The sequence below is a fragment of the Oryza brachyantha genome, chromosome 3 (genome assembly GCF_000231095.2).
Source record: "Oryza brachyantha chromosome 3, ObraRS2, whole genome shotgun sequence".
Lineage (NCBI taxonomy): Eukaryota > Viridiplantae > Streptophyta > Magnoliopsida > Poales > Poaceae > Oryza > Oryza brachyantha.
In genome coordinates this window covers 21,454,552-21,465,493 of record NC_023165.2, presented here as the reverse complement: position 1 = coordinate 21,465,493, position 10,942 = coordinate 21,454,552, and the positions used below count along the sequence as shown (strand labels likewise).

At 42.2% G+C, this 10,942-nt stretch overlaps 1 protein-coding gene and 1 long non-coding RNA gene across 2 annotated transcripts; one reads left to right on the top strand and one right to left on the bottom strand.

Annotated features, from left to right (window-relative positions):
- Nucleotides 1–4,071: 4,071 nt before the first annotated feature.
- LOC102705328 lies at nucleotides 4,072–4,798 on the bottom strand. Its single transcript, XM_006650322.3, has one exon. The coding sequence runs from the start codon at nucleotides 4,670–4,672 to the stop codon at nucleotides 4,316–4,318; it is 357 nt and encodes a 118-aa protein (XP_006650385.1). The 5' UTR covers nucleotides 4,673–4,798; the 3' UTR covers nucleotides 4,072–4,315.
- A 3,033-nt stretch (nucleotides 4,799–7,831) lies between these two features.
- Nucleotides 7,832–8,660, top strand: LOC121053898. Its single transcript, XR_005811395.1, has 3 exons — nucleotides 7,832–8,040; nucleotides 8,137–8,438; nucleotides 8,528–8,660. It is a non-coding gene; the product is annotated as an uncharacterized LOC121053898 (long non-coding RNA).
- The last annotated feature ends 2,282 nt before the right edge of the window (nucleotides 8,661–10,942 follow it).

Genomic DNA, 10,942 nt, shown 5'->3' with positions numbered 1-10,942 from the left:
ACTAATCATAAGTCATTCCTCAGAGCATGCAGAAACTCACAAACACATTTATTCAGTAACCTCTCTAGATTAATCACACAACCACATGTCCACATGCATTTCATCGATGCTTGCTTGATTGCTTCCCATGAATAGCAAAACGACCCAGATTTGGAAGCCTATCGAAACGAAACAACTGGATATACCTCTCTCGTCGTAGGTGCAGAGCCTCTGCGCCAAGCGAAGCCCTAGGTCGCCACTCCAGCTGCCCGCAGCCGCCTAAAAGGCCACGCAAACCACGAGGGTCACGGAGGCTTCCAGGCTCGACGTGAGAGGATCTCTCCCAAAACCCTCCACCAAAACCAGAGAAATCTCCCCGATCGAGAGCATACCTCGGAGCCACCCTGGCAGCGAGGGAGGACCGCTGCCGCTCCGCTGGATAAGGCCTCCGCAGCCACCGGTCCGGGCCGCCAGCGGACGGCGGGCGGCGGCGACAGGAGGCGGCGGAGCGCGAGCTGCGAGAGCCGCCTCTGCATGGTTGGAATGTTGGATTCTTTTGCTATTGCTGCAGGGAGGTTTGAGCCCAGTGGGCCCAAACGTTTTAGAAGAACCAGAAAGGAAAGGAGTAATTGGGCCGTACCGCATGGAAACTAGGATTTTTACGAGATGGATCTCTCTTTCGGCATGAAGCAAATGGGCCGTCCAGTTTTAAAATCTAGAAGATTTCAGTTTGAACAATTTCATAAGATTTCAACCGTGTTAGTTTCAATCGGAGATTATGGATTTTTTATGCACGTTTTTGTTAGCACATAAACGGTATGTTTTGTACGAAAATAGTCTTTATAAAATTTCTCCATTTAGCAAAGTTTTGTTATTATATTACTACTTTCGTCCCTAAATGTTTGACGTCGTTGATTTTTTTATACAAGTTTGACTATTCGTCTTATTCAAAAAATTTACATAATTATCAAGATTAACAGCAATCACATGGTATTGAGATTCAATAAGACAACTCTACTACTAATACTCCATCTAGATAGCTTAAAACCTCGAGGGTACCGGAATTGCACTAATCATAAGTCATTTCTTAGAGCATGCAGAAACTCACAAACACATTTATTCAGTAACCTATCTAGATTAATCACACAACCGCATGTCCAGATGCAGCATCGATACTTGCTTGATTGCTTCCCATGAACAGCAAAACGACCCAGATTTGGAAGCCTACCGAAACAAAACAGCTGGATATACCTCTCTCTTCGTAGGTGCAGAGCCACCGCGCCAAGCGAAACCCCAGGTCGTCACTCCAGCTGCCCGCCGCCACCTAAAAGGCCACGCAAACCACGAGGATCATGGAGGCTTCCAGGCTCAACGCGAGAGGATCTCTCCCAAAACCCCCCACCAAAACCAGAGAAATCTCCCTGATCGGGAGCATACCTCGGAGCCGCCCCCGCAGCGAGGGAGGACCGCGGCCCCTCTGCTGGAGAAGGCCTTCGCAGCCACCGGCCCAGGCCGCCGGCGAACGACGGGCAGCGGCGGCGGAGCGCGAGCTGCGAGAGTCGCCTTTGCATGGTTGGAATGTTGGATTCGTTTGCTATTGCTGCGGGGAGGTTTGAGCCCAACGGGCCCAAACGTTTTAGAAGAACCAGAAAGGAAAGGAGTAGTTGGGCCTTACCGCATGGAAACTAGGATTTTTACGAGATAGGATGTCTCTTTTGGCTTGAAGCAAATGGGCTCCGGTTTTAAAATCCAGAAGATTTCAATTTGAACAATTTCATAAGATTTCGGCTGTGTTATTTCCAACCGGAGATTATGGATTTTTTGGGCACGGTTTTTGTTAGCACAAAAACGGTGTGTTTTGTGCATGAATAGTCTATATAAATTTCTTCATTTAGCAAAATTTTATTACTATATTAGTTAATTCCATCGTTCATGTCCTCAATTTGCTATTAAAAAAATTAAATAATCAAATGATCACCTGCCATTAAATCTCACGGAAATCTGAAGATTTCTAAGATATTCATCGTAATCTCGAAAAAAAAATGGCCTACCAAAATACACGAATTGATCTATTTTTTTTTCTTTTGATAAACGAACTGATCTATTAAAACCATCTTGTAATAATGAATTCGAAGCATATTCAAGCGAAGTTTCTCATCACTTTTGAGGAGTTCATCCAGATTATCCTCACCGCCGTATCGATCACGGTAATCACTATTCCTATCCATCGTCGTCTCGGTGGGTTCCAAGCTTCAAGCTGTGCGCAATCGAGTGCGGCGGCGGCCAGCACACGGGAGACACGATACGATGCTTCCGCTGCAAGCCGCCTCCGATCTCTTCGCGGATGCTGTCGGTGGGGTGACTCGATCGGCACCCGCGGATCGGAAATGCGCCATGATTCCAATCCTCTCCGGTGGTGGATGCGGATGTGTCGCCGGCCGGGTTCGCCTGGCCGCTCCTTGTCCCGCGATCGGTGACAGGGGCGGCAGGGATCGTGCGCGCCAGGTGCTCGACTGATTGCGCGGGGGCGGCCAGGCAGGTGCGTGCGCGCTCTTCTTGATCCCTGGGGGGGGGGGGGGGGGGGGGGGGGGGGGGGTGGGGGGGCATGCCGTGTGCTGGTTCTGCTGGACGGCATTGCCGTCCGTGTCCGTGCGTGCCGTCACTGGTGATACCTCACAACCATGGCGTCCGCACAGGCTTGCGAGTGCGAGCTGTGGGTTTATGCGGTTACGGTGTAAACGTCGATGTCTGGAACAGGCAAACAGCACGGCTGAATTCGGAGGACACATGCTTCTCAAGCTCTAATCGTAGAGCGTTAAAATCTAAATAGTTTGTAGTCCCTCCCCTCTGATCAAAAATATTTGTCATTTAGTACAAAAATTTAGTCAACCTTATAGAATTCCGACCATCGATAATTTCTTAAATGCTCAACCTAAATACAAGACAAAAAAATATACATAGATTCTTTTCAAAAAGTACTATCATAAACTTATTAGGTTTTATAGATTTATATTAACATAAAATTTCTTGGTGAAATTTTAAAAGCTTGACCAAATAATATCCTAAACGATAAATATTTTTGACCGGAGGGAATATTATCAATCCATTGATGAACTATGAGCCTAATATATGACTACGGAATGAACAGTGTCAATCTTCTCGACGCAAGCAAATCTTATGTTAACATTTTTTTAAAACTGAGGTCATGTTTGGTTTTAAAGCCAAAACTTACCCTACCAACATATTTGTACTTCGAATAGCAATTTGGTCATTGTTTGGTTTGTGACCAATATTTATCTATAACTCACGTATGTTGCCACATGTTGTCATTAATAAAAACCTGTCCATGATTTGGCATTACCCATATTTTGGCATGGTAGCAAACCAAACAAGCCCTGGGCCATTTACAAAAGAAAAGAAAAATCATTTCCTTTGTGTGCCAGGAAGAATCCACAGAAAGGCATGCCTTATTTTGTGGACCTGTCTAACTTTTACAGATCTAGCACACTATGAATTCAGCTCACATACTGTATCATACTACTGCAATTCCACTTAGGAGCATTTTATTTTAGCTCTAATTTTCATCTGTTATCAATGTCGAAGTTGAAATTTGAAATACTTATATTTCCTTTTTTTTGTGAAACATATGCATATATTCGTTGCTCATCTTACCTAGTGTTTTTCTTGACAGTGCTGAACTGATAGATTGTTCATGTTGTGAATGAAAATCTACTGCTTCAGACAATATTCTCTGTTAATAACTCGGCCATACCCCATGCATAACAATCTGGAAAACAAAACCCATACATATTACAACTTTGATGTCCAACATCACTTTCTTTGGTTCGTTATCATGAAAATGTGAACATTAGGACTCTGGGGCGAGGGGGGTTCCATGGCAGGAGATTAGGAGAACAGTATGGTGCAACAACTGCAACCACCAACTGGGTAATACCGGTACATGGATGCCTTGATGGTATAGCATCTACATCACAGGTCAAGTCAGATACAGAGAGCGCTGTGACCTCTGGTGTGAACAATGTAGCTTGCACATGCTAACCTCTTGACTGTCATTGTTAGGTTGCACCTAGAAGATAGAGACGAACTATTTTGCTTATGTATATATCTTATCAACTCATGATTGTTTTCTGACCAAAAAGAAGGGTAATTCCATTTCAAATACAATCACTACTAGTAGAATCTATTCTCATGAAATCTTATGTACATTCCAATTCTTCTCATGATAGGAACATACAGCAAGAACTTACTGTAGGAAGGGGGAGATCTAATCCTGAGAAGAGACTAGACAGTCTACAAGCCATATAAGATGAACTCTTCAATACAGTGACACTGATGATTCATCTACAACCTGCACGGTGCTGTACTTCTTGGAGGTGTCCGGCTTCGACATGTCGCCGGACCGCCTCCGGAGCATCTGGCGCATACCGTCGGCCACCCTGACGGCAGGGTTGGACCTGAGCATCCTGCAGAACGCCATGTGCGCCCTGACAGCCTCCTCCACCCCTGGATGAGCCTTCTTCCTGCCCGCCTCATCCCTCACAGCCTCGCAGCACAGCCCACACAGCCATTGGCCATAGAAGCTTGCTCTTACACTGGCAATGTAGTCCTGGGTGCAGTCCTCCCTCAGGCCACAGCACTCACACTTGACTGACTCTATCTCCATTGCTGCCATTGCTAAGTTGTGTTGTGAGCTGTTGGCCTTGGTTTCTTGGAGGCTATTTGTAGGGAGGCTATTATGGTTGTGAGAGCAGCGGTGGGAAGGGGTGGAGGGGTATTTATGATGGCAAGGTCTTGGTGCATGTTCTGAGGTGAGAGATTTGAAACAATTAGTTGGGTGTGAGCCTCATTTGCTGGCCTTTTCCTGGCATTAAAAACTTTGGCACCAGTTGGTGGCTGGAGAGGATGGGGAGCTGGTGCTGTGGGAATTTTGGGGGCCTCCCACTACCAGCACAAATGCAAAGTTTGTCCCTTTGCTGATTTTTAAGAAAAAAGCATGCTTTTCCGTGCTAGCCAATTAATCCACCTTGCCACCTAGTACCAATATTGTGGTTAAAAAGAATTAGGCTCTTTGTCAAGTTTCAGTTTACTCAAGTTCCCTGCAGTAATTGGTTTCTACAATGTTTGAGCACCACAATTCTTTTTGAGATAACATGAACCATCCATCTGTTGGACCGCTGGCATCTCATCCTGCTATCAAATAAGGTTCTCATTAGGTTTTATACGCTAACAAGTCACTCAATAAAAGTTGAGTCATGGTTGATTCCCGAGATTCAGAGGTTTGCATAATTCTGGGTTTGCATGCCCACAAAGACAGTGCAGGATATATCTTCCTTTCAGAGCCTTTCTTTTTGACAAGGTTTATGATTAGCTTTAGTCAGTTGGTTCCTCTTTTCGAAGGATGGCAGGTAGCTTCTAGGATTTGGACTGGGCCATGGAATCTTTGCTAGGTGGTGAATGGTTACTGCTTTTTTTCCTTATGAAAATGAAGTGTTACTATATAATGGAAGCATGGACTAGATGATATGGAATATTAACCATCATTATGCTTAATTGTTGGTATGCTGAAGTTTGCAATCTAAGCAACTGATATTCAAAATGATCCTTCTGAGGACTTAAAAAAAAATTAAGCGATGGCTCCAGTGAAGATTTCCATTTTAAAGATGAGAGAGCACTGGATTCCTTCAGTCCTTCAATCTCAGCTGGGCAGTTCAAAATTAGATATTATCTGTTTTTTTTCCTAATTTATACTAATAGTTTGTTACTTATATTATATGTGTCAACCAACCATTATATTTCTTGTCTTGCAGCAGGTTGACCTTATGCTAGATATTGCTCTTTAAGCATATCTAATTATTTGTACAGAGGTTCACCAGATGCATATGCGATGCACCATTCTGTTTATAATTTGTACTCCTTTGTTTCTTAGGGGAATTTGTACTTCTTTTGTTGAAGGCCAAAGTTATCTTGTTTTCTACTCTGCATACGCAATATCGCCAATATTTTTTTAACCTTTTGTTTCCAGTAGTACTTTGTTTTGGTGAATACTTATGTTGGACTCTTTTATATTTTTATATTCTGAGCGTCAATCTCTGCTGTTCAAGTTGACACTATTGAACTTTCCCTTTTATCTTTTCAGCCATTTCCAAGAGAAAGAGCATTTGCTATTTCTAGCTGGAAGAGTCCTCACACACTACATACCATAAATCCTTGTTTTGTTGACTAAATGAAACCTCATCTTTCCAAAGGTACATATTCTAAATGTCTGAAAAGTGTTAGCTCATTGATAACTGTCTCTAAATGCTAACAATATTTTGCTTGGTTTGTGGGTTAGGAGGTCATACCAAAGCTCTGTCGCACTCTTCCACTTGAAACATCATTAATATGCACATGGATTTTTTTTCTCGTTTTTTCTTTGCAAGTTAATTAACACCCAGAAATTATCTAGTGTTGTATTGTATATTGGCCACAGGCAAGCTCATCCAGACCATGTAATGATTTCTCTCCCTGAGATTATGCTCATCCACAAAGGTACATAATGCAGTATAAATGCAAATGTAGTTCCGCGTCAACTTATTCTGGGTGTCATACAATTGCATTTCCCTTTCGACCCATATGCTATTCAGGCTCTTACACGTGATGCTACTTGATTGTGAATCATCTTCTATGAATGTGTCATTGTTTTTCTTATATGATAAGAGTGAAATTGTGTGGAGAGGATTAAATAATAACACAAGTAATGCTGCCTATTCTTTTGCAGTTTTCAATAAGATCTGCTAAGTAATAATTAGTGACGATAAGGTCTTGTTTATGTAGCTATTCTGCTATTTTAGCTTAACTTGGTGGTGCTTTTCATACTTTTAAGATCCCAAATGTAGGTTTGGAACACATTTATACTGCTTTCTAAAATGGAGAGGCATAAAAGAACAATTTCTGTGGCAGATAGTTCTATTGTATCTTCAATTACTACGAAATGGAGTATATCCTTGTCCTGAAGTATATGTACTAAATGTTGTTTTAAGAAAACTCAAAAAACAAATGTTTTTCTAAGAATTTGTTTGATTCATGCAACTAAAGCTAGTGTCCAGGCGAAACGTTTGACACATGGTTGGCTCATTTGTTGAAAGCGCTGGTAGGGGGTGTCCATGTTGAAGTTAGAGTGCAGTTTTTCAGAAAGCCTGGTAGGTGTTGTCCATGCTGAAATCGTAGTCTGTGTGGATGAGCATAAATGCTATAGGAAGTTACAAACCATCTCATTAGCATATGCTGCTGCTATCAAACAGCTTGAGCATTTGGTAGGTACGTAAGCTAACATTTCTTTTATTTTCAAATGAGCATCTTTCTTTTCCAACTTCCAATAAAACGAAGTAAATGTACACCAACGCAAACTACAAAAAAACGAGTTAGGCTAAAGATATTTTACTTGTGATTTGATCACCTAGGATAGTAAGTCAAAAAGGCTACGAAGTGGCTAAATCTGAAAACCTTGAACCCAATGGTCCCGTTCGAAACCTTCTGTCCCCCTAATTGACAGGGCAAATCAGGGAGGAAACCTGATTGGTTGATCTTCACTATCATCACTGAATCTGCATTTTGGAGGGTATCCTTATCAGTATGAACAAATAAGCAATTATTATTACCTCCTATGTGTCAAAAAGTGGCCCCTACCCCATCCATCCCAGTCAATCTGGACAATTCAAAATGTCATTTTCCATTCATTTTGCATTGTTCTGCTTGGATGGGGTGGAACCACAGACACAGTGACAGGGAACTTCATGAATGAAGCAGGCCATGGATATTGGTGGCTACATTTCACCGTCATCCAATGCCACACGGCTTTTCCTTACCGGTTGCTCTACACATCCTATGATTCTGTCCAATTCTAATGGCCATTACCTCATGTTCATCCCAGGACTCTCCATTCTCACCACAAAAAAAAAAGAGAGAGAAAGAAGGATGGAAAATGCCTTCCAGGCAATCAATGTGCCAGATGCAGAAGCAAGACCAGACACGTAGCCATGGCTACATCCTGGTGCACTGCACGTACTTTCTATGATCGCCACTGCCAATGTTTTGTATTGCATACACCATCGCATGTGTAATGAATCAGTCTCACCTCTTGCCGTATCTCCATTTCAGGAACACATGAGGACACTGGGACGATTTGGCACTGGCTGATTGCTGGCTGTGTGTGTCATGCTTGCCTCCATGTGAGCCGACGAAGTGACCCCCCTTGGCGGCTGAATAAAGCGGCTGATATGAATTGATAAAACTTGCAGGATTGTTCAGTATAGTAGGCAGGTTTTCTCTGAAACCGTGGGCAGGTGGTATAGTGCTATGGATAGATATGGAGATAAATTGTCATGAAATTTGTGGATATCTTATCGCCCTCATGGACACCCTCTTGACCTATTTCCTCTGTGTGCCTTCTTTTCCATTTGGTCAGTTCCTGCTGCTATAGAGACCGACAAACATGTCACATGCTCAGTACGCTTTTATGTGAGGTATCTAATGAATAATGTGGTCACAGGTTCACAAGATACCGGTGATCTGATCCCCTGTCCTCCCATGGCTGTAGGAAAGGCTGCATGATATCTCTTGGAGTTCTGAACTTGAGCTGGGTCATTGCTGACAGATCAATGGCAACGGAAGCTATGCTTCTGTTGGAAACTACGGTATTTTTCTACCCCTAGCCTTAAATATTTCACAGCTAAATAATTCAAAGAAATCAGTGAATAATCCACACCGCATTCCAATGATCATCCATGCATGTTGCACCTAGCTACTGTGCTTATTCTTCCATACCAGGGGCTTACCCTATGATCATGTTGCACTGCAAATTCCCCTCCTGAATCAGAGATAAGTTTCTTTTATCTGCTTCGTTATCAGCTCCCGGCCTCTCTAGCCGATTCGGCTTTGGCATTATCCGATGCTTTCCATGCGAAGGCCAATGATTTGGCACATGGGAGCTGCTGATGAGGTCTTCGTCCTAACCAAACAGATGCTGCTGCTGCTGCAGCTACCTGGTCTGACACTAGATAACTGCACATATTGGTGATTCGGTGTTGTGTGCCGTGTTAATCGTTTTTTTAGTGCCTTGCCACATGCATCTCCCACATGCTCTTGCTTTACCCTGACTGACTGATTGGCAACCCGGCCGCCTGGATGCTGGATGGTAGATTGGTAGTAGTTTCATATTCCTGCTACACAGCCACAGATACGGTCTGTTCATGCCAAATGTAATAGTATAAGCAATTTTAGATTATCTAGCAAAGATTAGATTAAGAGAAATATAAACATTTCTAGGTTTCTTAGCAAGAATTAATGTTGAGAAGAAAATACTACAGTGCCCTTATTAAAAAGGGTTAATTAGATTCATGCCATTACACGAAAGAGCATGTAGCCTAATGGTTATAAAGGCCTTAGTAGCACCTGAGACTCTAACGGCTTTGTGCTTTCAGTGGGAGACGACGTGACCGAGTCATTAAAAAAAGATTCATGCCATTACAAATATACCAGTTTAGAAAACTACTATTATAATTCACCTAATTGTAAATATGCCATTACAATTACTCATCTTTTATAGACATATCATTTTTTACGTATTAAAGGCTATTGGACCCACATGGCAGACATATTTGTAATGACATAGATCTAATTAACCCTAAGAATGAGTGATTGGGATTTGGGTGAGAGGGTTTTTAGGGATAGGATAGGAGGAAATTTAAATTATAGAAATGCTTGTATTGTGTGCAAAGCTTGAACCCTAGAAAATCTTAGGACTTATTTTGAACAAAGGGGCATGAAAAACGTAGAAATCGATTGCTGCATGCTATGCAATACTAAGATTTCAAAACACAAGATCTGAAGAGATAATATCTTTGGATGGTTCATATGAATTGAAACACATGATTTTTTTTTTCATTTTGGAGGAAATCCTAGCATTTTGTGTGTGTGAGAGAGAGAGGGGGAAAGAGAGCGGGAGGGAGAGAGAGAGTAACTGAAGGAGGGAAACATTTCCTACTTTCGTAAGTAGGGCTGGATAACGAGCCAGCTTGGCTCGGTCTAGCTCGTTAAGATAACGAGCTGGCTCGGCTCGTTATCGTAACGAGCTGGCTCGGCTCGTTATCGTAACGAGCTAAAAACCTGGCTCGGCTCGGCTCGTTACAAAGCTCGAGCTGGCTCGTTAGGCTCGTGAGCCATGCATTGAAAGTGAATTTAAATAATTTTTCAATAGATTATACAAGCAAATTTTCAATTCAAACATGAAAATCATATGAAATTGTATCTAAATATTAAAGTCTAAACCAACATATCACATAATGAACCTATGAAGTACTGGACACATGCATTCCGGGGTGAAATCAATAAACGCCGGCGAATTGTGTGTCTTTGGTCTAGCTCGTTAAGCTCGCGAGTAGCTCACGAGCTAGCTCGAGCTGGCTCGTTATCTCTAACGAGCTAAAATACTAGCTCGACTCGTTAGAAAAATGAAACGAGCCGAGCCGAGTTTGTCACGAGTCGAGCGAGCTAACGAGCCACAAGCTTTGTATCCACCCCTATTCCTAAGGATTCTAATACTAAAAAATTATTTGATTTTCCTTCAACGGAGAGAGCGAGCAACTGAGCCCCTCTTTGATTTGTAGGAAAGACATAGAAAGTTTAGAGAATTTTAATCCTATGGAAAAAATTTATATGAGAGCCTTTGAAACAAAGGATTGCATCCTACTATTTTCTTTGAAATTCCTATGAATTGGGCAATCCTATGGAGATTTTGGAGGAAAATAAACATGAGGTAGGACCTCGTGTTTCTTCTTCTCATGACTCTAAGCCCCTCTTAAATTCCTGTGTTTTTTCCTGTGGTCTAATCAAATGGTATTCTATGTTTTTTCTATGTTTTGGAATCTTCTGTTTTACACATACATTTCTGTCATAATCCTATGTT

Coding starts and splice junctions, on each gene's coding strand:
- LOC102705328 (XM_006650322.3), bottom strand. CDS start 4,672: ATGGCAGCAATGGAGATAGAGTCAGTCAAGTGTGAGTGCTGTGGCCTG.